Below are 27,861 nucleotides of genomic sequence, written 5' to 3' on the forward strand. Positions count from 1 at the left end.
ATTATGAACAGTTTCTGTAGAGGGGGGAGGGGGGGGGGGGTAAAAAAGGTTCGGGGCTGTGCCACTGCTAAAGTACTGTTCACGCTTTTTAAAGTTTTCTTTTAATAAAAACTTGAATACAGGAAAAGTTAGGAAACTTAATTTTTATGCAGGGTTTCCTCAATAATTATTGTCTACATCTTTACTTTACAGGAAAATTAATATAATTGTACTTTGCCAAGATTTTCCAAGACCAATGTTGTCTGCAAAACATCCCTCGCTACGCGCTGACTGATCCAGGGAGCTTATGCTTAAGTAATAGCTTCAGCTTCTTGTACACAATTTTATCGTCTGTAGGGATGAAAATGCGCTACTTTTTGACGAAAACTTCGCAGGGAGACTTTTACTTGATAGTCCCAAGGAAAGAAAGGAATTAGATTTTAAAAATAAAATAATCTTATTTTTTCCTTTTCTTCTCCCAGGGACTCTCTGAGAAGATCCATTGTTTTGTTTTCATTAATCTCCTCCATCTTTTATCTAAAAATATTAGGGTTTACAATCGAAATTGCGCGCAACTGTTCTTGAAATGCTCAGAATTATGTGGAATCGCGCGAAATTGCACGGTGTTTACAGGGATCGCAATTGCGCGCAAGTAAAATCCACTTGCGTTGGAAACCTTAAAAATATGTTTATTGCAATTGCATAACTTATTAACTTAATGTTCTATACAGGCTACTAGTGCAAACTACATTTCCTTAATGTTCTATACAGGCTACTAGTGCAAACTACATTTCCTTAATGTTCTATACAGGCTACTAGTGCAAACTACATTTCCGGCAAATTCCCTTAAAAAGTTTTTTTTTAACTTTATATGTTTTGAGGAATAATTTTCTAAAATTTTGTATTTGCAGAATGTTTTGCCACTATAATTACCGTATGATGGTAGTTTACCAGGGGGGGGTGATAGTTCTCTACCTGTCTGCTCAGTTAACTGTACTGTAACACTTACAACTGTTTACTAATATTGACCCCATCCCGCCCCATCTATATAAGACAAAAATAGCCCAATCGGGATAGGGTTCAGAGGTCCTATTTCAATATCATACACCGACAAGATACATTTAAATAGCTGACAAATCCGACACAAACTTTGAGAGTCGAAACTCCGACTTCCGGGGGAAGGTAAGCCGCACCCGAATAGTCTCCATCATCCCGCAATTTACTCACACACATAGAGTTGTGGCAACACGCTCAACCGTAGCGCTTCCTAGCCGCACCCCTTTACCAAATGAATTCTTAAGTTTTTCACTACAATACTGCATTCTCAGGTCAAATATAGCCGGTCTCTCCCTTTAATCCTACAGTAATATAGTGGTACCCATAAAATATTTACCAAAACTAAAAGAATACAACTTCCTATTAGAGCACCGTATCTACCTAGTAACATAACTTCAGTAAAAATTCGGTCGTCTTCCTATTCCAGAGTTTTATGAGTGCTATTGTACGTAAAATATGTATATTTGACGTCAACCCTTACAGGTTGAATTATACATTAAACCATATCTATCTTAATTCAATATAGGAAGTGGCCACTATGATAGGATAATAAAATACAAAATAATTTCTAAAATCAAAGAAATAACAATTACATATCTATCAAAAAAAATTTCCGAATAAATTATTTTCGCTGTTCAAAAGAAAATAATCAATAAATTAATATTAAAGTTGCAATCTTCCCAAAGTGCATGCAATTCTCAGATCATATCCTTGCAACCTCCTGAGCTAAGTATAAATTCTATCTGACAAGGTTGGACTTTCTCCTTATTCAGGGACACATGAAAACCTTGTAATTTTGGGACACGCAAAAAATCGAATGAACATGTCAAACATTTTAGCTAATAGGGACTGTAAAGGAAAAATGAAAGGGGGTATAGAATGAAACCTGAGAATCTCGGTCGTTAAACGATACATATCTATCTGATATTCCTGTCTCGAGAAATCAATAAAAACCTGTCAAATTTATAGGAACATTTATATGTTTGCAATTTTGTATTAATTTGTAGTATTATTAATAATAAAATAATAATAATAAATTTATTTCAAACTAGATTGATTGTTACAAAACATTTTATGGTCAATGTATATATAAATATAAGTTGTCGAAAAATTAAAATCTGCTACAGTATTTATGTGCATAAATATGTACAGTCTTTCTCTAGTTTGAGGACAAACAGAGTCTAGAGACTATTTGAGTTAGCCCATTGATAAAATATTTTTTTTGGGCTGATCCTTTCGTGATGCTATGAGAGCAACATAGTTGTGAAGAATTGTTAGCTTTTCCTTGAGTGCAGGGGAACTACGCCAATAAAAATATTTATTAAATTACAGTATGAGTTTGAAGCAGCAGTCACAGAACAATAATTTACCCATTACGGCAATTAAACAGATCATATTCAACAAATACGATACCAATCTGAAAACAACGATATCCCATATGCAGAAGCTTGAGAATCTCAGGTTTGCTCCAATTATTATTTTTTTTTTATTTTGCATTTTGAATAGATATAATTGATAATAAAATTACATATAGTCCGTATTACGTCACCAGAATGTCAGCCAATGGCAGTGCAGTATACTGGTCACGTGATTTCTGTCTGTATCATGTAACAACGATATGTGACTTGTGTTATGCTACGATTCACTCACAACTATTTATGTGAAGAACACCAGCTAAATTAATAAGACTAAAAATAAAATTTTATTTAAAATAAATAAATATTTCTGTTAAAAACTAATTTATCACAATTTTTTGTTTGATAAGCAATATTAGGAATTAAGCAGGGTGGATTACAAATTATAAATATGTAGAGAAACTAATGATATCGATGGATAACATAATAAAGAATGGTCAGTGTCAAGGAGTATGAAATAGAAGGGAGATATATCTGACGTGGCCCACCCTACCATATTACTATACATGCTTTGCAGACAGTACTTCATTTGAATAAGAAATATTTGTCTGATGTACATTTACTGCGTATACAATAACCTATTCTGAATATTTCTTATACAAATGTATACAAAGCATGTATAATCATATGGTAGGCTGGGCCGCGTCAGTTTACGCCCTTCTAATCCATACTCCTTGGTCAGTGTATTTACCATTGCGTTATTGCAGGTACTCAAATGGTATTTATATGGCTGACTACTGTCACACTCCTCTGCCGCTTTAGTAATTGTAAATTGACGGTACAGTCCAAAGTAAGAATGAATAGGTTGGATATTCCAATAAAAATAAGTGTTAACAATAAAAGCAATTTTTTCACTGATAAACAATTTTTTTCCAGTTTTCCTTCATTACAAATATATTGTGACTCGTTTCAGATACTTGAGACGATTATGTAAAACCAACAAAATAAAATAGAATAAAAACCAGCATCATGACTAACTAAAGCTGGGCATCAATATTTTCCGTTTCTAAAATTTCAAGATTTTTAGGCGTTCATAAGACTCTTTGAAGATTAACATATTTTATAATAGTATTCTCTAGCTAATAGTTTGCATTTACTCTGGTAGACTGAACGATTCAGAGTCAAAATTTTACATAATTTTATAAAAGAAAACTGATAGAAAAATTATAATTATGTAAAAAAATCTGTAAAATTATTTAAAAACCGGATACTAACGATACCCATCTTTACACTGAACAAAATGTTTCTTGTTTATAAAAGTAAAATTAGAATTTTAGAAATTTTGAGTCTGAAGGCTTATCTATATGAACAAACAAATACCNCTTAAACAACTAACAATGAGCAGGAATACAAAATTAGTTCTTAAACATCTAACAATGAGCAGGCACTAACATTCAGGGGTATCAACCTCAATCTAGATCCTGCTAACATTCAGGGGTATCAACCTCAATCTAGATCCTGCTAACATTCTTGGGTATCAACTTCAATCTAAAAGTTCTTTTGAAGTTTTGCTTATTCTGCTAAAGATTAGAGGATACATACCCTGTCTAAAATAGAAGGGTCACACCTTTCTGCTAAAATAAGGGGTAAAAAACGTCACTTTACTTCACTTTTACGTCACTTCTGTGTTATATGATTTAAGTATCATTCACTACTACAAATACCTCCCCTTAAAGTTTTATAATTTAAGTATCATTTCTATCTGCTAAGAGGGTGAGTTGAAACCTCCCCTTATGATATATGTATATGATTTAAATATCAATTACTACTAGAAAGGGATAGGATAGAAAACTCCCCTTGTGGTACTCCTAAAAGTTCTATGATTTAAGTATCATTTCTATCTGCAAGGAGAGGGTACCTCCCCTTGTGAAACTTTTAGAAGTTCTATTGAAGTATCACTCCTTCTTGTTGTGACAGAGGTTTATAAGCTGCCCCCTGAAGAACTCCTACAGGTTGAAGATCATCATCTCTACCTTGATGGGCAGGTAGGGGAACAGTGGTCACCAGGTTGACTCCGATCTAAAAAATCATTTACTTCACCATTTTGACACAATCCTAATCAAATCGAATCAAATCAAATCATAAATCAAGATTTTTTACTCTGACGTAAAACTTATTGAAGCCAAGAAGTACACTCTAGCACCTATAGCTGTCTCAGAAAAAAAAACTTAATCCAATTTTTATCTTGTCACTTAAAACCATAAAACAAAGTAAATTGCTTGTATGTCCTTTTTTTAAATTGTGAACATTTTCTCTTTGTTTATATTGTTCGCGGATTTTATAAAAATATTTCGTGGATTTTCAAAATTGTATGACAATAGAATTTAGTTTGACACTAATTTTTAAATTTTAGATCATCCCTAGGGTCATGTGTGAGGTCCCACACACAATTTGGGCCCGATCGGTTCAGCCGTTTTAACGTTTGTTGGATACTAAAAAACAAACAAACTATCAATCTTTTTACTTACCAGTGTCCATTGCCACCATTTTAAATCAGCTGAGAATAGAAAGATGGAGAGGACAGCTGTTCCAGCGCTAAATTTAAAATCTAGTATTTGCTATCAATTAATTTCTTATTATGAACTATTATTAATTATCAATTGTACAGTTATCATTTTACTAAAATTTACAATTGACAGTCCCGAACATTATCATTTTTTTTTGCAAATAATCCTTTAAATTATTATTTCATAAAAGTCAAGAAAATTCAAGATAAAAGTAAAAATGAGAGTGCTAAAGCAAAAACAACTGTATGGGGTGCCAAATACCCCCCCCTGTTTATGGCCATGACATCTCTTTTATCTAATAAATCATAAAACCAACCTTGCCATATTGAGAAGAAGTCCAAAGTACTCGTCTTCCTTCAATCTGACAGTATATATGTTGAAGGAAGCTGTGAAAAGAGCAGAAAACAAGCAACCAGTCAGGAAAAGACCCTACAAAACAAATAGTAATTATTCCGAGGAAAACGGTTTTTAATGAATATACTAATTGATAATCTTAGAGGAAAAATATGTAAAAAAAAAATTTCATAAATAAGACGAGAATATGAGGAAAAAAGTATTTTTTTTTTTTTAAAACAATTATACCTTGGGGATTGGGGATGGCCTTTTTAATTTTACTTTTATCAAACATATATCTTTAACTAAAAAGATAAAAAAAATTTTCCTCAAAGATAAAAAAGATTATTCCGACAAAACATAGTGAATAGTACCTGCTTATCATGTCTGAAGTTAAGAGCAAGAAATGCCTCTTCCAGATACAGACTAGCAGGAGCAAGAATAATTACAGAGAAAACTGAAGAGTAGTAAAGCCGGTCCCATGAGGTGAATCTAATATAGTAAATTAGTAAAGACTGCCACAGGAGGTGAATCTAATATCGCAGAGTAGTATTTATGGTCCCAGGAGGTGACTCTAATATTGTGAAGTAGTATAAATGGTCCAATGAGGTGAATCTAATATAGTAGAGTAGTATAGACGGTCCCATGAGGTGAATCTAATATAGTAGAGTAGTAAAGACGGCCACAGGAGGTGGTTCTAATATCGTAGAGTAGTATTTTTGGTCACAGGAGCTGAATCTAATTTAGTAGTATGGTTTAGACGGTCCAAGGAGGTGACTCTAATATTGTAAAGTAGTAAAAATGGTCCAATGTGGTGAATCTAATATAGTAGAGTAGTAAAGACGGTCCCAAGAGGTGTACATAATATAGTATAGTAGAAAAGACGGTTCTAGGAGGTGCATTTAATATAGTAGAGTATGAAAGAGTTAAATCTAATATAGCAGAGTAGTAAAGACGGTCCTCGGAAATGAATATAGTAGAGTAGTAAAGAAGGTCCTGGGAGGTGAATCTAATATAGTAGAGTAGTATAGACGATCTCAGGAGGTGAAAATAATATAGTAGAGTAGTAGAAATGGGCAGAGGAGGTAAATCTAATATAGTAGAGTAGTAATGACGGTCCCAGGAGGTGAATCTAATATAGTAGAGTATTAAAGACGGTCCTAGAAGCTGAATCTAATTTATTAAAGTAGAAAGATAGACCCAGGAGGTAAATCTAATATAGTAGAGTAGCATAGACGGCCCCAAGAGGTAAATCTAATATAGTAAAGTAGTAAAGATGGTTCGAGGGGAGGTGAATCTAATATAGTCGAGTAGAAAAGATGGCCCAAGGAGGTAAATACTGAATATAATATAGTAGAGTAGTAAAGACGGCCCAAGGAGGTGAATCTAATATAGTAGAGTGGTAAAAGATGGTCCCAGGAGGTGAATCTAATGTAGTAGAGTAGTAAAGATGGTCATGCGAGGTGAATCTAATATAAAGTAGTAAAGATGGTAACATGAGGTGAATCTAATATAGTAGAGTAGTAAAGACGGTCCCAGGAGGGGAATCTAATATAGTAGAGTAGTAAAGACGGTCCCAGGAGGTGAAAATAATATAGTAGAGTGGTAAAGACGGTCAGAGGAGGTAAATCTAATATAGTAGAGTAGTAATGACGGTCCCATGAGGTGAATCTAATTTAATAGAGTAGTAAAGATGGTCAAAGGAAATGCATCTAAAATAGTAGAGTAGTAAAGACGGTCCCAGGAGGTGAATCTAATAAAGTAGAGTAGTAAAAACGGTTTCATCAGCTGAATCTAGATAATTGAAATTTTGCCATTTGGATCCAGATCGAAGATAGATCCATGATAATAAATTATCCGGATCCAGATTCCAGGAGCTAAATGTTGTGGATCCAGTTGTCCACTGTTGCTGTAATCCCAAATCAAATCATATCCATGATTCAATCTCAAGATGAATTTACTAAATAAAGAATGAAGCAAGGCCTTAATCTTACCTTGCATCTGCAATCCTTGAGTGAAGTGTGGAGGCGACTGAACAGGCTATTCCTGGAATATATTCCAGCATTCTTATCAAGCTAACGCTAACGCTAACGCTAACGCTAACGCTAACGCTAACGCTAACGCTAACGCTAACGCTTACGCTAAACGACAACGCTCACGACAACAGTAACGACAACGACAACAACAACAACAACCACAATATGTTAACAACAATGATAACAACAACGATAACAATAACGACTTGTACAAGTATAACGTCAACGATAACGACAACGACACTGACACAAACACGGACAACAACATCGACAACAACAAGGACAACAATAACAATAACGCTACAAAACAAAAACAATAACAAGGAGGACAAGGACAAGGACAAGGACAACGCTAATGAAAAGGACAACGCTAACGACAAGGACAAGAACAAGGACAAAGATAATAATAATAAGAATAATAATAATAATACAATAATAACCACCTATAATGATCCAAAAGTATGCTGAATCTTGAAAGTCTAGGCTGGTTTCCCCAATCACTAAACCAACACCTAGAAGTAGAACAGGGATTACAGACGTTCATGATCAAGGAATATTTATTAGGAATCCTCCAACCATTGTTTAAAAGATGCAGTTTCTGGAATAAATATAAACAAAGCCCGACATAAAAAGCATTGAGTTTATATGCAATCCTCTCAGAAACTGCAGTACACTTTTTAAGTAAACAATGCTTGGGTTCCGAAGTGGCGGGGGTGGGGGGAGAATAACCTTTAGTAATGGTTTAGATAGAATAAATCCCCTGAAATGGGGAGGGTGGGGGGGGGCACATGTAACTAGGGGTAAGATAGAACAAATCCACTGAAATGGGGAGGATGGGGGGGGGGGCACATGTAACTAGGGGTAAGATAGAACAAATCCCCTGAAATGGGGAGGGTGGGGGGGGGGTCACATGTAACTAGGGGTAAGATAGAACAAATCCCCTGAAATGGGGAGGGTGGGACAGAGTGCCGCATGTAACTAGGGGTAAGATAGAACAAATCCACTGAAATGGGGAGGGTGGGACAGAGTGGGGTATTTTAGGGGGTCATTGGTGGAGTATTGTCACAATACTCCTCTTAAAATGCATTAGTCTTGTGTTTCATGTTGAGAATGGACAAAATGAATATAGTTCGATAATCTTTTCATTTACAATATTGTATGAATTGATGTATAATGATTTCAATTTATAATTACTTTTCCCGTTCATATATTTTTCTTTAAATGGAACTATGTAAACCTGCAATATATTTAGATGTTTAGAGTATTTCGGAAGAAAAACATATATTTTATAGCAAAAGCACAAGAAAGCACAATGCTTTGGGAAAATCTATATATACAAACAGATTCTAATAGCCATATAGAAAATATTTTGGGGCTCCGGAAGCACCCAAAATTCTAGGTGTTGAAAAATTCTATTTTAAGAGTTTTCAATGAAATACCGGGGTTTCGGTGAAATCCTTATCTAATACGCGTAACATTTAAACAATTTAAGACTTATCTCAAAAAAAAATTCTTAAGCGGCCAAACCTTATTTGACATAAATAAGAGATTTAAAGAATACATTCATTTTGGCTGACCCCCCCCCCCCCTCCTTATACCCCACTGTGTGGGGGGTCACCTGTAAAAAGGGTTAAGATAGAACAGATCCCCTGAAGTGGGGAGGTGGGGGGTCGACCAGGGAAAACTCTATCCAACAAATAAATTCCTAAAAGTAAAAAAAAACACCTTGAGTTAACTTCAAGAAAGTATTTGACAAATATCACAATTTTCAACAATTTTTATTTTGTTTAAAAACATTTTTTTCAAAATTTAAAGAAAGAAAAGATTCCTGAAAAACAAACTTCCACAGATACAATGTCTGGAAAAGAAAAAATGTCAATAGATTTTAAAAATATATACGCGGAAGAATTTTACTAAATCTCTACACTCTAAATTTCGAAACAAAAAATCGATTTTTTGTTAAATATGAGCGATTTTTGTCACTTATTTGGAAGATATTCAACTTTTGCTGTTAAACAACCGATTTTTTTATTTCGAAATTTAGAGTTGTACACTCTAAATTTCGAAATAAAAAATCGGTTGTTTAACAGCAAAAGTTGAATATTTAAGAGATCATGAAAAGATCATTGAAAACATTTAATTTAAGACATAACATTCAGTTTCCAACATAAAAGTTAATTTCCAACATAACATTTATTTTCAAACATAATATTAAATTTTAAAGAAAACTTAATATAAATTTGTATTGAATAACCTGCAGGAAGTGTGTTCTGTACAGCTATATACACACTAATAGGTAAATCAGCTAACGCCTTTCAATCAAATACAATATTTAAAAATTAAAAAATATTCTTTTTTTGATCAAGGTAAGAAGAAAAAACAAATGGTTAAAAAACTGTTTTTAAGAGGAAAAATAAAAATTGTATTGAATTTCCTTTGAATTAGCGATCAGTGCTGTTGTATGAAAAAGTAGTCCAGGTAGAAGAGATAAAAAACCGGTTCTTAAAAAACAAACAATATTAAGCAGTAATACAAAACAAGTTCTTAAAAAACAAACAATATTAAGCAGTAATACAAAATTAGTTCTTAAAAAACAAACAATATTAAGCAGTAATACAAAATTAGTTCTTAAACAACAAACAATATTAAGCAGTAATACAAAACTAGTTCTTAAATAACTAACAATATTAAGCAGGAATAAAAAACTAGTTCTTAAATAACTAACAATATTAAGCAGGAATACAAAAATAGTTCTTAAACAACTAACAATGAGCAGGAATACAAAATTAGTTCTTAAACATCTAACAATGAGCAGGCATACAAAACTAGTTCTTAAACATCTAAAAATAAAGGAATACAAAACTAGTTCTTAAACATCTAACAATAAGCAGGAATACAAAACTAGTTCTTAAACATCTAACAATAAGCAGGAATACAAAACTAGTTCTTAAACATCTAACAATAAGCAGAAATACAAAACTAGTTCTTAAACAACTAACTAGAAGCAGGAATACAACAAAACAGTACTGAAAAGGACTGCAGACGAAATCCTCTAATTATAGAATGGCCTGTCTGATTCATAATGGTACCTTTAAAAGCTTTGAATAATAAAGAACCATTTGTTTACTATAAAAATTACCTGAAGCTAGAAAAACGACGTGATCTTTATTAGATAAATTAATTAGATAAAGGTTGTAAAACAAGCATGCTGCTCTTTCAGCGAGACTGACTCAAAGAAGTGTGATAATAAGTAAAAATAGTTATGAATAGTTCTCAATAACACTTAAAAAGTAGTTTAACTATCCGTAGATACATGGTTCAACTATTTTTTGTTACCTGTCAACTGGTGTTAGAGGATATTCAGACTTTTTGAATATATTTAACATCTTGTACACAACCAACCCCACCAGTGTGTTCCATCCCTGTGTAATTGTACATAGTTTAATACAATTAATATTAGAGTACAGTGTACACAACCAACCCCACTAGAGTTTTCCATCCCTGTACAATTGTACAAAGTTTAATAAAGTTAATATTGGAGTACAGTGTACACAACCAACCCCACTAGAGTGTTCCATCCCTGTATAATTGTACATAGTTTAATACAATTAATATTAGAGTACAGTGTACACAACCAACCCCACTAGAGTGTTCCATTCCTATAAAATTGTACAAAGTTTAATAAAGTTAATATTGGAGTACAGTGTACACAACCAACCCCACCAGAGTGTTCCATCCCTGTACAATTGTACAAAGTTTAATAAAGTTAATATTGAAGTACAGTGTATACAACCAACCCCACCAGAGTGTTCCATCCCTGTACAATTGTACAAAGTTTAATAAAGTTAATATTGGAATATAGTGTACACAACCAACCCCACCAGAGTGTTCCATACCTGTACAATTGTACAAAATTTAATGAAGTTAATATTGAAGTACACTGTATATAACCAACCTCACCAGCGTGTTTCATCCCTTTACAATTCTACATAGTTTAATATAGTTAATATTAGATTACAGTGTACACAACCAACCCCACTAAAGTGTTCCATCCCTGTACAATTGTACAAAGTTTAATAAAGTTAATATTGAAGTATAGTGTACACATTCAACCCCACCAGAGTGTTCCATTCCTGTACAATGCAAAATGTATGTACATATTTAATAAATAATAATATAAACGTACAGTGTGTATTGTAAAACACGAGCTCCATGAACTACTAAAATGTTTAAATATGATTTAACCTGAAATATTGTTGGATATTTGAAGCCCAGAACTGAGAGAACATATTTGTTGATTGAAATACCTGAAAATACAGAACTTGAAGGAGGAGGGAGCACTATGGGGTATCAGGGGGAGGGGGGGTCAACAATATTGAGTTTACACCATTAATTTTTTATTTAAGTCTATTAAGGCTCGGTCACTTAAGCAATTTTTTAGGAGAAGTTTCTAAGTCGTAATAATGTCGAGTTTGAAGTTCTAAAACCCAATGGAAAACTGGTAATTTCCGTGAAAACTCTTAAAATGGGTATTGGAGACACGAATCAGAGATGATACAAATACTTGAGCCTGCTTGCGACGCCCCAAAATCTTTTAATAATTGTTGTTAGAATCTATTTCTATATTTAAATTCCTGAATCTGTTGTAATGTTGAGTAAAAAACGCAGTAAAGTATCATTAAAAATCAATGCAAGCTACATGAAATGAAAAGATTATCAGAATATATTCATTTTGTCCATTCTCATCATAAATCACAAGACGAATACATTTTAAGTATTGTGACAAAAGCCAATCCCCCCCTGTTAAACTTTAATGAAGCTTGCTTCAGAATAAATTTTGTAACCAATTTTACTTCAATTAAATTTTAAACATCGTGTTGACTCAAAACTATTAATTTGACGTATTGTTCGTTAATTGATACAAACTTTAAAAACAAAATGAAAAATGTTAGTTTTTTCAATAATTTTTAAAAACAATGCTTATCCCCTAATTGTATGAACAAGTTTACCTCCGAAAAGAAAGGTGGAGAAAAGAAGCCCAGATATAAGATTCATTTTCGGCCAAAACCTAATAAACATAGATTTAAGTTTCAAGTGAAATAATCTCCTAAATTTCGTTCAATTCAATTAGATTCCCAAACATGACGTAGTTCGGTTGTTAAAAAGTGTTCTAATGGGAACCAATCAAAAAATATATATTTCTACTTAATTAGCACAAAACTAATTAAGACCTATCGGTGAGATCAAACAGGATTAACCACAAAGAATGAGACTTCAACGATTGCACTGAATTCATTCAGTCTTTCTTTGTTCTTTAAAGGGAGTGTTCGCGAAAAATGAAAGAGGGTATAGGCTTAATGCGATAAAAAAAGAATTTCTGAGATTTCTTGATTTCTTGATTTTCTCTTTTTTTGGCCATTTGTCGTGAGAGCCTGGGGGGCAATTACTCATAAAAATCTTAATATGATAACTTTTTTCTTCTTTTTTTTGAAGTTATTACAAAATTTTGTTGAAAATGTTAAACAAAAAAATTGTAGGTGAAAAAAATTAAGAACATTTAAAAAGTTTAAGAACTTTTCCCCTTAAAACTAAGACATTCAGAAAGAATTGCTGTTTTTAAGCCAAATCTTAAAACTAAGACATTCAGAAAGAATTGCTGTTTTTAAGCCAAATCTTAAACAGGGGGCAACTGTGATAATACATTTAGAACTAAATGCGCATTAATTTAAGACAACTAAAAATTTTAAATGTGTAATATTGGTTTATTTTGGTCGAAAATTGTGTTAAATCGATTAAAACATCTAGTGGGAAGTGAGCTATTTCCTTTTTTTAAGAAATAGTCTAAGCTCAATCCAGATCAACATAAATCAACACTATTTCCAAGCACACAACAAACACAGCCAACACTTTTTTTTTAGAAAAAACAATCCTCACCTTTGTTTCTGTCTCCACATTAGACTATCGAATTTGTCTAGTTTCAGATAAAAACCATATTTAAGATTTATCTTCTGAAAATTTATGATTTATGAATACAGCTGTATTGTAAAAATAAATGACGATCTAAATCTAAATATAAAGATTGACAGAAACTAGTAAATTGAGCAATAATTGTATTTGATCTAATGTAGGGCGGTAACAAATTTAGAAATACAAAAACATTTAGTTCAAGCAAAATGGTAAAAAATATACTTTTTCTTTTTAAACCTAGGATACAAAAATTAAAATTTCTCTTCCTACTTTATTTAATTATTGCGACCAACCATTGTATCAAGGAAAAGTCCAACATTGTCTAACCTTAACACTACGAATAGATCCAACATCTAGACCTTGTTTCATTTTTGGTATTTAAAAATATTAAATTTTGATAAGTATTAGATTTGTAGATTACTATTATTAACTATCTAATGTGTATCATGTATATTCTGATCAATAATACCTTTTTAGAAAACGAAATATTGAAAGTAACATTGTTGACATTATTGACAAATAGAAAAATATCTAAAAATAGTAGAAAACAATCATTGTTAAGTTTTTCATTAAAATCTGCAAGGTTTCTCAAAGAACAGATTTATCACAGGTCAGAATCCAATATACTAATATATAAAATTTATAAAAAATAATTGAAAAATAATAATTGAACTTACTTTCTATACATTTGATTCTAATTATTATACATACATTATATCCTATAACACTTTCAGTAAGTCCCAAGAAAGAAAAGAAATAGGTTCCTGATCTGACCTGATAATTGAGGTCAAGTATGTTTCTCGAAAATCATTGAAGTACCAAAAAAAGGTTGGTTTATAAAACTAAATAATCATAAAAAAATATTTTAACTTTGGACATGGGTAGATTTTAATCTTGAATGTATAGTTAATGTTCCACTGAAAATACTTTAATTTGCAGTCTCAGATAATATATTTGGAATGCACGTTCGTTTCTAAGATAAAAGGCTTAATATCTTCCTATTTGACTCCCCCCCCCCTCTCTTACATTATTAATATCTTTCTATTTGGTTGACTCCCCCCCCCCCTTCTCTTACATTATTAATATCTTTCTATTTGATTGACTCCCCCCCCCCTTCTCTTACATTATTAATATCTTTCTATTGGGTTGACCCCCCCCCCCCCTTCTCTTACATTATTAATATCTTTCTATTTGATTGACTCCCCCCCCCTTCTCTTACATTATTAATATCTTCCTATTTGGTTGACTCCCCCCCCCTTCTCTTACATTATTCTTAACAATAATAATAATAGAAATAAGCACACGTTATTATGTAGCTATACATACAAGTATACATGCAAATTTAAAAAAGAAAACTTAATACAGAAAAGTCACTATAAATATCCCAAAAAGGAAAATCTATAAAAATGAAAATAGAGAGTGGTTTTCCATACCAGTTTTCAAATCCATAGACAGAATTTACGTTTGGAAACATACAAATCGATCGTAAATAAACACACTAGAAAAGCCCCTTGGTACAGTCGGAATCATAAAACTTGGAAATAGGAAGACGAAATAATCTAAAGTGCTATAAAGCAAATCGTTTTACCAGTGCATGAAAATCAGCTCAAAGTTTAACGGGTCTGTTTACAATACACAATTGATGTGTCTCATGGTCAATGGACTATTCAGACACACAACTTGAGTCTAACTATCTTCTTCAACTGATTTGATCAAACATTTGTTCTCAAAGTTATATGATTATAAGGACCAGGATGCACCCGACCCGCACCGTGAGTTAACCGACCTAGAGAGCCTCCATAGGCTAACCGCCGAAGCGTCGTATCTTTTGCCTACAAAAAAAACAAAGAGTTATGTAGTTGATTAAATATTGATAAACGTAGTACAAGCAGGAAACAATGAAAAAAAGTATTTTTTAAGATTGTTAAGACGTCATTATTACTATTATTATTTTTTTTTCAGTTCAAAAAGAGTAAAAAAAGATTGATTTCAATTGAAATTCTTGTCCTGTCCTGTCCTGTACCTGGGAGTGAGCTACGGCAACTGTGAGGCATTGAACCCATTCTTGAGCATTAGAGGAATCCTTAGCTTTCAGCACAAACGTCTTGTCAGCGGTAAATATTTCAAATGCTTTTGGAATATTTCTTCCTCCTTTGGAAACCTGAACAATAAACAAAAGTTACTTTCTTTACAATTAAAGTTAACCGTGTTCCACTTAGAAACGTAAAACAGGAATTAAGAACAGTGATTACTGATTAGGTTTAGATGCGGATCCGATCCTGGTTTAGTCGTGTAGAACAATTCTGAATCCAGTGTCCGAATTTAAACCGCGGATCAAATTCTTTAAATTCTGGATACAGCTCAGTTGTATTTTTCAAAATATAGTATTTTTTTCTCATACTTTTAATCCATTTTTTTGGCATTTTGAATCCGGATCCGGATCTGATAAGTCAAAATGTTGATCTTAAAACTTCTATTAGATGGCATAACAAATAATTATTAACCTAATTGATAAGGTGCCATGACCTGAAGGTTTTTTTATAATACAATGAAAACATTTAGTTCAAGCAAAATGGTAAAAAATATACTTTTTCTTTTTAAACCTAGGATACAAAAATTAAAATTTCTCTTCCTACTTGATTTAATTATTGCGACCAACCATTGTATCAAGGAAAAGTCCAACATTGTCTAACCTTAACACTACGAATAGATCCAACATCTAGAGCTTGAGTTATTCCGAGTTCTCCTTTATTTTCTTTATAGACTAATCGAGCGCCTGAAAACAAATATAAAAATTACCCACAGACGAGACTGTTAAGATGACACAACTCTCCAGAAATATGACGTTTTTAAGCTTGATTTATGGATTTCGCTTTCAATAAAATTTTTAATGATTTCCTAAACGGTTGAGCACAGAAATAATCCTATTTTGGCATGCAAGAAACCCTGAAAGTAATACAAGGGACTCTGAAAGTCGTCTCAGAAATCTTATTCCATGTAGGGAACCAGAACATTATCTACAATTCTTCATTGTAATCATATTGGTCAAGTCCTTATTAATCCATCGGGCGTTCAAAAAACCCTAGAACCTAATTTTTGCAATTTGAAATATATATTTTCAAAAAAATAGTTAAGAAGATTTTATTTATTTTTTGTTTTCCTTTAAACAATAAAATCTTGACTTAAATGTATATTTACCAGAGAGAGTAAAATATCTGGATTTCCATTTTCTGAATATTCTCCATTTTCCTCCACTCTTCTCCTTCAGCTGTCCTTCTATTACAGGGACCTCTTCTAAAAAAACCCAATAAATTAACCAAATGGAAACAAAGTTCATTCCCCATTTTCTTAAAACAATTTGTCAGTCACATACATATCAATAGAAGGAATCTCATTCATTTGGCCTACCGTCCCGTTTATCCCGAATATGTTAAAAATGTTGGTTATATTGTCCGAACCTGTAGCAAATTTTACTTTTTTGTCTGAACCTGTTAAAAATGTTGGTATTATGTTAAACAAGTTGAAAATGTTGTTATTATGTCTGAACCTGTTAAAAATGTTGTTATTAGGTTCAAACAAGTTGAAAATGTTGTTTTATTGTCCGAACCTGTTAGAAATGCTGTTATATTGTCCGAACTTTTTAACAATGTTGTTATATTGTCCAATTCTGTTAAAAATGTTGTTATATTGTCCGAACCCGTTAAAAGTGTTGTTATATTGTCCAAACCTGTTAAAAATGTTGTTATATTGTCCGAACCTATTAACAATGTTGTTATATTGTCCAATTCTGTTAAAAATGTTGTTATATTATCCGAACCCGTTAAAAATGTTGTTGTATTGTCCGAACCTGTTAAAAATGTTGTTATAATGTCCGAACCTGTTAAAAATGTTGTTATATTGCCCGAACCTGTTGAAAATGTTGTTATATTGTCCGAACCTGTTAAAAATGTTGTTATATTGTCCGAACCTGTTAAAAATGTTGTTATATTGTCCGAACCTGATAAAAATGTTGTTATATTGTCTGAACCTGTTAAAAATGTTGTTGCTCTCTCAGGATGATTACAGAGGAAGCATCCCCACTGCAGTAGAGGTCCATTGTACTCAAACACATCGAAAAATCTGGAAAAAATTAAATTATTAAAAATGAGATTTTTTTTATGATAGTAAATGCAGCAAAGTTTGTAGACGACCTTCAAGTCGTCTCTCAACTGTCACGCTTTGTCTGTCGTTGATTTTAGATATAAGTTTATAGCCTGTTTAGATATAAGTTGATAGCCTGTTTAGACATAAGTTTATAGCCTGTTTAGTTATAAGTTTATAGCCTAATTAGTAATAAGTTTATAGCCTGTTAGGTTATAAGTTTATAGCCTGTTTAGATATAAGTTTATAGCCTGTTTAGATATAAGTTTATAGCCTGTTTAGTTATAAGTTTATAGACTAACTATTTATAAGTTTATAGCCTGTTTTGTTATAAGTTTATAGCCTGTTTATATATGAGTTTATAGCCGTTTTAGATATAAGTTTATAGCCTGTTTAGATATAAGCTTATAGCCTGTTTAATTATAAGTTTATAGCCTGTTTAGATATAAGTTCGATGCTGTTGATTTTACATATAAGTTTATAGCCTGTTTAGATATAAGTTTATAACCCGTTTAGCTATAAGTTTATAACCCGTTTCTATATAAGTTTATAGCCTGTTTAGTTAAAAGTTCGATGCTGTTGATTTTAGATACAAGCTGAGAAAATAAAAATTAATCTTATCATCGAAAAAAAGTAATTTTGTTAAATTTTTAGTTTCTTTTTTCTCATTAGTCTAGTTTCTCATTATTCACAAAGATTTTCTGCAGATTTTCTGGAATTGTTATTGAAAAGACGACATTTGAAGAATTTGTAGAAATCTGCGAATAAATTCAAAGAAAATATGAAATTCAATATAATGATGAAAATGAAATAATTGATTCTAGCATTGATTTATTAGCAAAGTTCTTTTGAGAAATTTGTCCCTAACCATCTAATTATTTTTTACTGTATAACTTTTACTTTATTTTTCGTCGTCGATATTTAATAATTTTTAAAAAACCGATTCTGAAAACGTACCCACCCAAATTCATGATTTTGAACGTTGACTATGCACTCAACTCAGGATTTACAGATCTTTAAATTTTATATGTCTCAAATGAATCCGTAAGAAATTGTCCACAACACTGCATAGTGCATACTCAGTTAAACTACCTTACATAGCCGGTCTGTCCCTTTAACTATTAACTATTTTAGATGAAAAGAAAAGGAAATAAGAATCTAAACAATCATAAAATGATTTGAGATATTTTCATTCTGTGAAAAGGTTGAGGGTTAATTTAAAACTAATTAAGACGGAACCTATCATTGCTTAGGTATTGATACCCCCCGTATGATTTAGATAAATAAAATTACAATACTATGGCTTGAAATTATAACCATAACAAATTATCTAAACCAGCCTCCAATATAAATATCATAGCTACGAAATTAGAATAATATATTATAAACTTTAATAATTCTAAACTAATCTGCTCTCTTATGGAAAATAACCAAGAGGAACCCGAACGAATAAATGTTAAAGGGACTGTAAGTGTAACTTCAAGTGAATCTCCATGCAAAGATAGCAATGCCTGATTTACAATGGTACCCGGGAAAGCATTGTCTGCCAATTGAATAATATATTAGAGTGGAATTTACTAGAAAAAAGTGTAAAACGGCCATTTTGTTGTACTGTTTCCATACTGCACATATTTGTACTATATAACCTGTTGGGCCCTGGAACATCATTTTATAGAAAATCTTAAATTAATATTGAAAGAAAACCAAATTATGAAATTGACTGGTTTCATAATTGACCAATGATCATTTCACATAAACTCTATGTCTTTCACTTTACAAACGATGATTTTCCGTTATAAATATAAATCAAATGTAATCTGTATATACTGTATTAATGTAATCTACTGCATATAATTGTGAACATTTACATGGTTTGTACACTTTGAACTCCCTTTCAGGCTGAAAGGGTCTGACAAAATTCAAACCGAGAGATTGTCTAAATTCCTCTCTAATATATATTCTATTCTCTTTGATTGTCTAAATTCCTCTCTAATATATATTCTATTCTCTTTGATTGTCTAAATTCCTCTCTAATATATATTCTATTCTCTTTGATTGTCTGATCAAGCATGAAACTACGGGTTCTTCCACATTTTTATCAGATTTAGGATTCAAGGGACGTGATGTAAATCAGGCATTGTTTTCTTTGCATGGAGGGTCACTAAAATTACGCGTGAAGTCCCTTTAAGGTTAATATAAAAGGGCCAAGCACAGTAGGACCCATAAAACTGTGGAATAAAAGAAGAGCACATTCAATCCATAATATTATGGGAACCACACTAGTTTTAAAACGGCCTTATAAACACATCTAACTCCACCTAAATGAAATTTACAAAACTAGCCTACCTACAGTTTCAATATATATTTCTAGGTAAGAAAACACCTAGATCAGTTTCCTCTAGGTTGGATTGTAGCGTACCTGTGTGCTCTGAGCTCATGTATGATTGAGTCCTGGTCTTTGGCTGGTGGAAAAGCCCCAGTTACCAGAGTTGAAAACGATATTTCTTCACATTTTATTATTTCCCAGCAGTTCTTTAAACTTGAGACTCCTGTATCCCTAGGAACAGACGAGAAGATAATTAAAGAAGAACCATAACATCACAAAAAAACAATAAAACTTGATTTTTAATCAATTAAAATGAAAATAATAATTAATATTTTTGCATTTTTGAGAAATAAAATATCTTTTATTTTAATTTTGAATTGTTTAGAGAAATAAAGTTTTTGGATGAACATTTCAATTAAAGGCGATGTCAACGTAACTTATTATTTTCCATTTGTAATTTCACAACTGTATTTGTCTTTAAAATTTATTTTATAAAAAGGTTGATCGCAGTATTCTTAGTTTTCATTATTTATTTTAAAAACACAAAAGAGCAAATAATATTCAACAATTTAGAATTCTGCTGACGCGGTAGGGTTGTTTAAGTGCTAAAGAATAATCAATAAGGATCTCTCTTATCCAATAAAACTGTGCTTTTACCCCAACAACCCTTTAAGCTTGGTCGGCCACTCCTTTTAATATAGAGTCAAATTTAATATAGTTACCAATCTCTTTAAAGGGACTGTATGCATAATTTCAAGTGACCCATCATGTAAAGAGGCATTGCCCGATTTTAAAAGGCAAGCCCTAAAACCTTTATGTGTTTGTCTAGTACAAATGTGTGTGTTTGTAAACTTTTCGGAACCCGTGTTTGTATTCAAGAGTGCGCTGTGTTGAGTTGGTGGTGTCGTGTACAGTACACCACGACCTCAACACAGCGCACACTGGAAATTGCAGCTTAATACTAGCGGGGTTTGATAAGTTTGCACACACATTTCTCTGTACTCAACGAGCACACAAAGGTTTTAAGGGTACCGTTGTGAATCGGGCAATGCACAATTAGCATCGAAAGTCATTTGAAAATAGGCTTACAGTCCCTTTAAGTTCTGACTTGTACCTGGTGGAGAGTGCGTTCTGTGACCTGGCCTGAAGAGCCAGGAACATCAAGTGTATCCAGGCCCGGGGGTGCCTGGACTTCATCGTATAGAACGTCACCTAAACAATATCTTATATCAAAGGTTTATCTAGGTTTAATCTGACTGAACATTGTACAGTTAAACCCGTTACACCAAAAATTGCCACTTAACATTTAAATCTGCCACAAATATGTTAGTCCTTTAAATATGCCATAAAGTGTCGTCTTACACCTGCCACAAAAACTCTATACAATAATACAAAGCTAAGCGTCGAAATTGTTTCTTTATGTATGTTACCAATCTTCTAAATCATAAAACAAGACATTCGTTTATATATACATTGCATATAGCCGGCCAAACGGCTTGACTGATCGTGTTGAAATTTTTTGTGGACACTCATGGGTTGCCGGGAGGTGTTATAGGCTAAACAAATTTCAACATTTTTTTTCATTTTTTTTTCCACGGGCAACGCCGGGCCCTTCAGTTAGTTATTACTATCATCTAAACCCGATTAAACCGTAACACTGTAAGTGTAATGTCAAGTGACCTTTCATGTAATTATCACAATGCCCGATTTACAACGGTCCCCCTGATAAAAATGTGGAAGATGAAATCGTTGTTCTGACTCGAAAGTGTTTATTTCTGATAATTTCTCCATTGTTCTTATTAGCAAGAAATGCGCAAATCATTTTGCAAATGAACCACAAATGAATTTTGACAGTTCAAAAAAAATATGGATGTCTAATTCATGCTTAATCATACAAAACTTTTAGGGTACCATTGTAAATTTGGCATTCCCACTTAAAATTACGCTTACAATCGCTTTGATATAAAAATGAATTTGCCTCTCTTGGTAACAAAAGAGAGAGATGGCATATAGACTAATCGTTTTGAGGCAGAAGTTCATTTTCTGCAGCGGAGGATTTTTGAGATTCCAAGTTCCGGTATTTTGCTTTGAAGAGATTTTTTCGGACCACAATTTAATAACTTTTTTCTGTAAAATCTTTTCTACCTTAGTCCTAAATCAAGTAATATTTTTCTCTTTGAATAACTTTTGTCTCAAATTAAAAATATGGATTCAGATAAAGGGACGCAGTCAAGCTTAGTATACCTTGTAAAGGCAGTGTTCCCCCCTGCCCTGACAAGCAAAGTGAAGCTTAGCATGCTTCTTCCCTTTCCGTTCTTCTATAGTGCACTTTACTGGTAGAGGGATTTTAACGCTTACACTCTCCATGTACGATTTTATCTTATCTAAACTACAAGTCATTAGTCATTACAATAAGTTTTGTTTCCAAAACAATTCCACATAAAAATAAATAAAAAATCCTTCCCCCGTCATGAAAAAAAGTCTGGCTTTTAAATTGAATTTTTCAGAATATCAAACCAAATCAAACCAAACCACACCACACCACACCACACCAAACAAAACTAAACCAAACCAAACCAAATCAAACCAAAATAAATCAAATCAAACCAAACCAAACCGAACCGAACCAAACCAAACCAAACCAAACCGAACCGAATCGAACCAAACCAAACCAAACCAAACCAAACCAAACCAAATCNTTTGAAAATAATTTTTTCCTCCAGAAGTTATATATGGTAACGTGGAATTGAGAAAAAAATATAAAGAATGAAAAAAGTTGCATTTTGTTGTCAGAACTTTTTCTTTCCCCCCACCCCATTCCTCAAATCAATAAAAATCACCCCCCTTCAAGGGAAAAAATGTACACCCCTGAATCAGTTACATTCTACTTCTTAGTGCCGAGGATTAAAACTAATTAAAATGGGATTTGAGTTTTAATACCAAAAAATTATTTTTGGCTCCTGTAAAAACCGGATCCGGATGAATACTTATTTAAATTTGACAATTTTTTTTTTATCAAAAACAACTTTTTTAATCACAAGCAAACTTTATGGGCCATTGTGCTAGGGCTTTGATACGTTATAACATAAAGTGCCAATCAGTGCGCTTGCCGGAAGACTGTGCAGGAACACGTCATCTGGCGAATTTTTGGGTAAAAAGTATCAAAAGTCGTTGAAGAACTACCCCCCCCCCCACTCTTTCCCACTCCCCAGAATTACCTGCATATCTTGGGTTGAGGTCACTTGATGGGATCTTCGTCGCAGGCTGGGCAGTGTGTTGGAAAAGGACGGCCTAAACGAGAAAGTTTAATGTCTATTGCTAGACTAAAAGCTTTAGATAATAATAACGATGATTCTAATAATAATTATAATAAAAATCAGTGCTATCCGCTCTGCAAAAAAATGAGTCCGGATCTAGGTCATCTCTCTTGCCCCTTGGATCCGTATCATATCCGGGGTAATATTTACTTAAGTACTTCAGTATAATTTATTACAACTATCTTAGGAATGTTTGTTTATCGCGGAAAATTTTAATCCTAGCTAAGAAAATTTCCGTGGTTCTACATAATTCTCCTATCAAAATTTGAGGCAAATCGGTTAAGGATTCCTGAGTTATGATCGGATATTCAAACTAACAAACAGAGATGTTTACATTATATATACTTTGCATATAAATTCATAGTTATTGTTGTAAAACGTCAGTTTATCCATGTTTATTAACTGAAGAGGAGCAATTTATAACAATTTGCTTGCTTTAATAAATATGAAAACTGTGAAGCTGCTCTCATTATTGCTATAGTTTTAGTTATATGTATGATGTATATTAACTATATATATAATTATACAGGGTGAGTCAAAAAAAAGTGTGATTTGCGGCGCCTGGTGAAATATTGTACCTTTTTTGTGCAACTCTCCTGTAAGGTGTTTTTTCAATATTTTTTAAAAATTCATAATTTTTTTTGTTACTTCAATGGCTCAAAAAAAAATCCGCGAAACTTTTTTTTCTTTTAAAATGAAAAGTTCAGAAAAACAAAAATATGTAAATGATTTGTTTCTATCGAAATCTAAAATTTTAAAAAGATTGAATCACAGATTCTTAGAAAATTTGCAAAATTGTAATTAGCAAATTCGCAATTTTCAGTTCTGGTATAATTTTTGCGGAAAAATTGTTTTTAGTTATCTATAGGCTGAGAGGCCGACCCAGTGAGGCCGGGGGCCTGGGAACCCAAGCTGGGAGGCTGTGGGGTCGGTAGAGGACCAGAACTATAGATTCTAAACAAATATTATTTCAGATAGATTTATTATAAATTAGAACTTTAAGGTCTGTAGAGGTAATTTCAAGTGATCTTTCTAGTTGCCTGTCTTATTCACACCGGTGCACTTTAAAGCATTTTCCGTCAAGAATGAATAAGATCCATTTTTTAAGTGATTTGCGGAATTATGCAACTGCTGAAACAATGGAGAGTCATGTATAAGTGTACCGTTGTGAACCCGAAACCTGGATCATAAATAAATAAAAAATCAATCGGGAACCAGCTTATTCCCTCAAGAATTTTTTTAACTCCAGAAAAATTAACGAAAAACTAGATTGCCCTTTGAGAGATCATTCCTAAAAACATCTTTAATTGACGATCTGTTTCGGTTCTTAATTCCAAAAATAGATCGATTTTTGACTTATATTTCTTATAAAATGATTATTGACGGATAAACATCTTTCTTGACTATGCTATGTCTTCCGTAGTAGAACAAGGTCAAATGCCACAATTCCGTTCCTTAATTATGAAAGCAGCCCCTTCCTTAATAAAACCTTATCTTTAATTATGAAAACGACCCATTTTTACCCAAGCAAAATTTTTCTTATTAAAGTTTACCTAGATGGTTGGTAGATGGGTCCCGAGCTGTGTGTATGTCGTTTATTTGGTGGCAGGGAGTAGGGTGCAATAGAATAATTCTTTAAACGAGAAAAAATCAAAATTTTAGTTGAAAATCAATCATTGCCTTTGTTTTTAATTAAATGCATGAGTTTTTGGTTCATTCCATAAAAATTAAACATGCAAATTGAAATTGAAAAAATCTGCCAATTTGTAGAAAAATCGTCTACTATTTTAATAAAAAATCTACCATTTTGAAAAAAGAACTGAGCTGAAAACTTTAAAATGGGGTATCCTTAATCCCGATCGGTTAATTAATCTGAAGAATAATAACAAGAAAACAAACATTATTTAATCTCGAGATTAAGAAAAAGAGTTGATCAAGCAATAATCCCGATATCCACCAATGAAAAGTTCCAAGCTCTGATCTGCCAAATTAATTACGGGTAGAGCTACGTATTAACTAGACCAAAATATTTAGAATGCCCCAAAAAAAACTCACCTCCCCCCCCTTCTACTTTAATTATTAATAAACTATTAAAGGAAAAGAGTACAGTACACTTACAGTCAGGGGTAATGTATAATGTACAATGTACAGGATCTAGTATCCAGGGGGAGCGGGGGGAGGGAGGTACTAACTCAGCTTTAATTTTAAGACGAAAACCCCTTGGAAACCAGATTTCATTGATCCAGAGGGAGGGGCTTAACCCCCAAAGCCCCACCCCCTGTTTAACGTTTAACCCCCAGTACAGAAGAACAATTGACATGGTTTAAAAAAAACTCAAAATAAAATATTGATAAAGTTTTCTCCCTGAGAACCAGTATTTATAGGAACAGGCGGGTGAGATGAATCCCTCAAGTAGTCGTTCGTTATCCGGGCATAGTCAGGCGGCAGCTTAGAGTAGTCACTCGTCACCTGGGTGTAGTCCGGGGGTAACTTGGAGTAGTCCGAGGCTAGTTTTGCATAGTCTGGAGGTTGTTTAGGGTAGTCGGTTGGGAGAGGACGAGAGAATACTGAGGACAGCTGGTGGGATTGACGGGCTGAAACATTATTGCTCAAATTGATGCTTTCCGTACCCCCCCATCTCCTTAATCCCAAACCCAACGAGATTCGAAACCCGCAATTTCTATTTAAGCCCCTGAATTTCACCATATTTGCTTGATTATCAAAACTCGCGATATTAGTCCAGTCAGTTATAATACACCCCTCGCTATCTGTTTTCACTTCAAATTTTCCTAAATCTGTCTGATTGAAAATTCTAATCCCGCCATTTCTGGTATGACCCGGCATATTTACCTAAATCTGTTGTTATCTGGTTTATATTAACGGTTAATATCTCTCTTCCCGCCATATCTCTCTCTAGTCCTGTTACACTTCCGCTGGACATACTCTTCGTTGGCGAGACAGCACCGGGTACATTTACTTGGGTATAATGACCTTTATGCGTGTTAGTGTAGGTAGAAACCCCTTGGTTAGATAAATATCTGTTATCTAACCTTGTCATGGATTTATGAATTATCCTGTTCTCTAACCTATTAGCTGAATTCTGTATATTGAGCCTAGTTAAAGATCTGTGTGTTGGAAGACGACCAGTAGATCTGCTTTCAGTAAACTTGGCTCTATTCACTTGTCTGTCCTGGTATCCTGTATCCTGGTAACTGGAGATATCTCTGTCATGCTTGATCACGGAAGTGAGCTCAACTCGCACTCCGGAGCCTAACTCCGTTCTAGTCGGAGCAGGATCCGTCCTGGATATTCTCTCGGGGCGGACTCCAGTACTCTCCCTGTAGTTGGTGGTTGCTGGAGCCCCAGAGTACGGAGTAGTTCCTGGGATTCCCTGAGTTAGAGAAATGTAACTTGAACCTGGCTCAGGGTAGGTCGGGATACTTGACACTGATCCGTGTTCTCGTCCTTCTTCTCTCTCTCGTCTTTGTCCTCTCTCCTGATCTCGTTCACGACCTTCTTGATTTTTCTCCTGGTCCCGATTTTGTCCTACTCCTGATATACTCACTAAGGACTCAGTTCCAACTTCGCGAATACTAAATCACGGAAATTTTATCAAACGTAATTTCAGATTTTGCCGATCTAAGAATAGAAAGAAAAAAATCCTTTTAAAATTAAGATTTTTGATAACAACTAAAAATAGTATTCCGACATGAAAGAACTTTATGAAATTTTTCTGAATTCAGTAGTTTTACTTAATATTTTATTTTTAAATTATCAAATCATCTGTGTCAATCTAAAAAGTCGGAAAAAGATTTCCGTATCCCTAATATTTTGATTTCTATAATCTGTGTTTGAATCATTATCCTTGTTTCTTAAGTTCTTGTTACTTCCTAAATAAAATAATTCAAATTTATAGCATAATTATTATACTGCTGATGATGATTACGATATTGATTAAAAAGTATGTAAATTCTTGTTATAATATTGTATAAAAAAGCTGTGGAAAATTTTTGATTATTCACCGAAAGGCCCATACATAAAAGGTCAGGGTACCACTGATAGCAGATAGACATGATGATAATAAGAAAAAGATCAATATTAATGATAATTTTAATAAAATGATATTATTAATGATGATTGATAATATTGATAAAAATAATATTGATAATAATGCTAATAAGTTACCTTTAACATTAAGTATTGTAATCCCTGTCTTGGATCCCAGTTTTTCCTCTATTGCCAATTTCTCCAATGATCTAAGAAATGTAACATTTTCTCATCTTATTCTCATCTACAGTCGTTGTCGTATTCAAACCAATAAAGACAACTTTCTATTTACATTTTGATTTCCACCAAGCTTTCAAACAGCGGAGGCACATAAACATGTAAACAAAGAGAATGTGTAAATTAACAGCTTCTCTTTGTTTATCAGTAACCTTGCAAGTTTAAAAACGATACTCAGGGATCACAGTATTTTTGATAAAAAGTCGTCTTCATTTTATTGATATAAACATTTTGGTCAACGTGGTTAAAATAAATACCCCGCGAGAGAGGAATGTGAATGGAATTTTTATAAAACCAAATAACATTTTATAACAGAATCCTTCAAGATCTATGACAAAATACCACAAAAGCGTTAGTGGTGAAACCTACGAATGAAATGCTGGATACCAAATGACGTCATCACTGTGCTCCTATCAGGTGTTAATCTGTATATCTGTGTATCGTAATACTGATGTGATTTGTATTTGTGATTGTTTTACATAATCACAAGCAAGCAAAGTA

At 33.0% G+C, this 27,861-nt stretch overlaps 2 protein-coding genes and 1 long non-coding RNA gene across 3 annotated transcripts; all 3 read right to left on the reverse strand.

Annotated features, from left to right (window-relative positions):
- Nucleotides 1-2,724: 2,724 nt before the first annotated feature.
- Nucleotides 2,725-3,765, reverse strand: LOC111697870 (uncharacterized). Its single transcript, XR_002764396.1, has 2 exons — nucleotides 3,142-3,765; nucleotides 2,725-2,924 (listed from the first exon to the last, which is right to left on the reverse strand). It is a non-coding gene; the product is annotated as an uncharacterized LOC111697870 (long non-coding RNA).
- A 386-nt stretch (nucleotides 3,766-4,151) lies between these two features.
- LOC111697871 (transmembrane protein 241) lies at nucleotides 4,152-13,475 on the reverse strand. Its single transcript, XM_023468006.1, has 13 exons — nucleotides 13,261-13,475; nucleotides 12,336-12,394; nucleotides 11,572-11,633; nucleotides 10,663-10,748; nucleotides 9,761-9,827; nucleotides 9,581-9,638; nucleotides 8,945-9,031; nucleotides 7,770-7,838; nucleotides 7,285-7,336; nucleotides 5,665-5,782; nucleotides 5,274-5,386; nucleotides 4,919-4,985; nucleotides 4,152-4,469 (listed from the first exon to the last, which is right to left on the reverse strand). Exons 1-13 carry the CDS (start codon nucleotides 13,278-13,280, stop codon nucleotides 4,335-4,337), a joined length of 993 nt encoding a protein of 330 aa, XP_023323774.1. The 5' UTR covers nucleotides 13,281-13,475; the 3' UTR covers nucleotides 4,152-4,334.
- Nucleotides 13,476-14,550: 1,075 nt separating this feature from the next.
- LOC111697864 (protein melted) lies at nucleotides 14,551-27,760 on the reverse strand. The gene is made up of 16 exons (XM_023467999.1): nucleotides 27,730-27,760; nucleotides 27,262-27,351; nucleotides 26,900-26,966; nucleotides 25,927-26,669; nucleotides 25,441-25,670; nucleotides 24,630-24,709; nucleotides 23,940-24,030; nucleotides 22,978-23,050; nucleotides 22,004-22,143; nucleotides 20,874-20,971; nucleotides 19,853-19,990; nucleotides 17,321-17,412; nucleotides 16,492-16,587; nucleotides 15,987-16,069; nucleotides 15,317-15,454; nucleotides 14,551-15,125 (listed from the first exon to the last, which is right to left on the reverse strand). Exons 1-16 carry the CDS (start codon nucleotides 27,758-27,760, stop codon nucleotides 15,006-15,008), a joined length of 2,310 nt encoding a protein of 769 aa, XP_023323767.1. The 3' UTR covers nucleotides 14,551-15,005.
- Between the last annotated feature and the right edge of the window lie 101 nt (nucleotides 27,761-27,861).

Source organism: Eurytemora carolleeae, unplaced genomic scaffold, assembly GCF_000591075.1.
Source record: "Eurytemora carolleeae unplaced genomic scaffold, Eaff_2.0 scaffold285, whole genome shotgun sequence".
Classification (NCBI taxonomy): domain Eukaryota; kingdom Metazoa; phylum Arthropoda; class Copepoda; order Calanoida; family Temoridae; genus Eurytemora; species Eurytemora carolleeae.

Bases quoted from the DNA above. Each gene is read 5' to 3' on its own strand.
- LOC111697871 (XM_023468006.1), bottom strand. From the start codon at position 13,280: ATGTGGAGACAGAAACAAAG. The intron at 9,828-10,662 runs GTAACAAAAAAT...TTGTTTTTTAAG, and splicing joins CCTCTAACACCAGTTGACAG to AACCGGTTTTTTATCTCTTC. The intron at 5,783-7,284 runs GTAAGATTAAGG...TTACTATATTAG, and splicing joins TCAAGGATTGCAGATGCAAG to ATTCACCTCATGGGACCGGC.
- LOC111697864 (XM_023467999.1), bottom strand. From the start codon at position 27,760: ATGACGTCATTTGGTATCCAGCATTTCATTC. The intron at 19,991-20,873 runs GTACAAGTCAGA...GTCTGTTCCTAG, and splicing joins CAGAACGCACTCTCCACCAG to GGATACAGGAGTCTCAAGTT. The intron at 15,455-15,986 runs GTTAGACAATGT...TTTATTGTTCAG, and splicing joins GATCTATTCGTAGTGTTAAG to GTTTCCAAAGGAGGAAGAAA.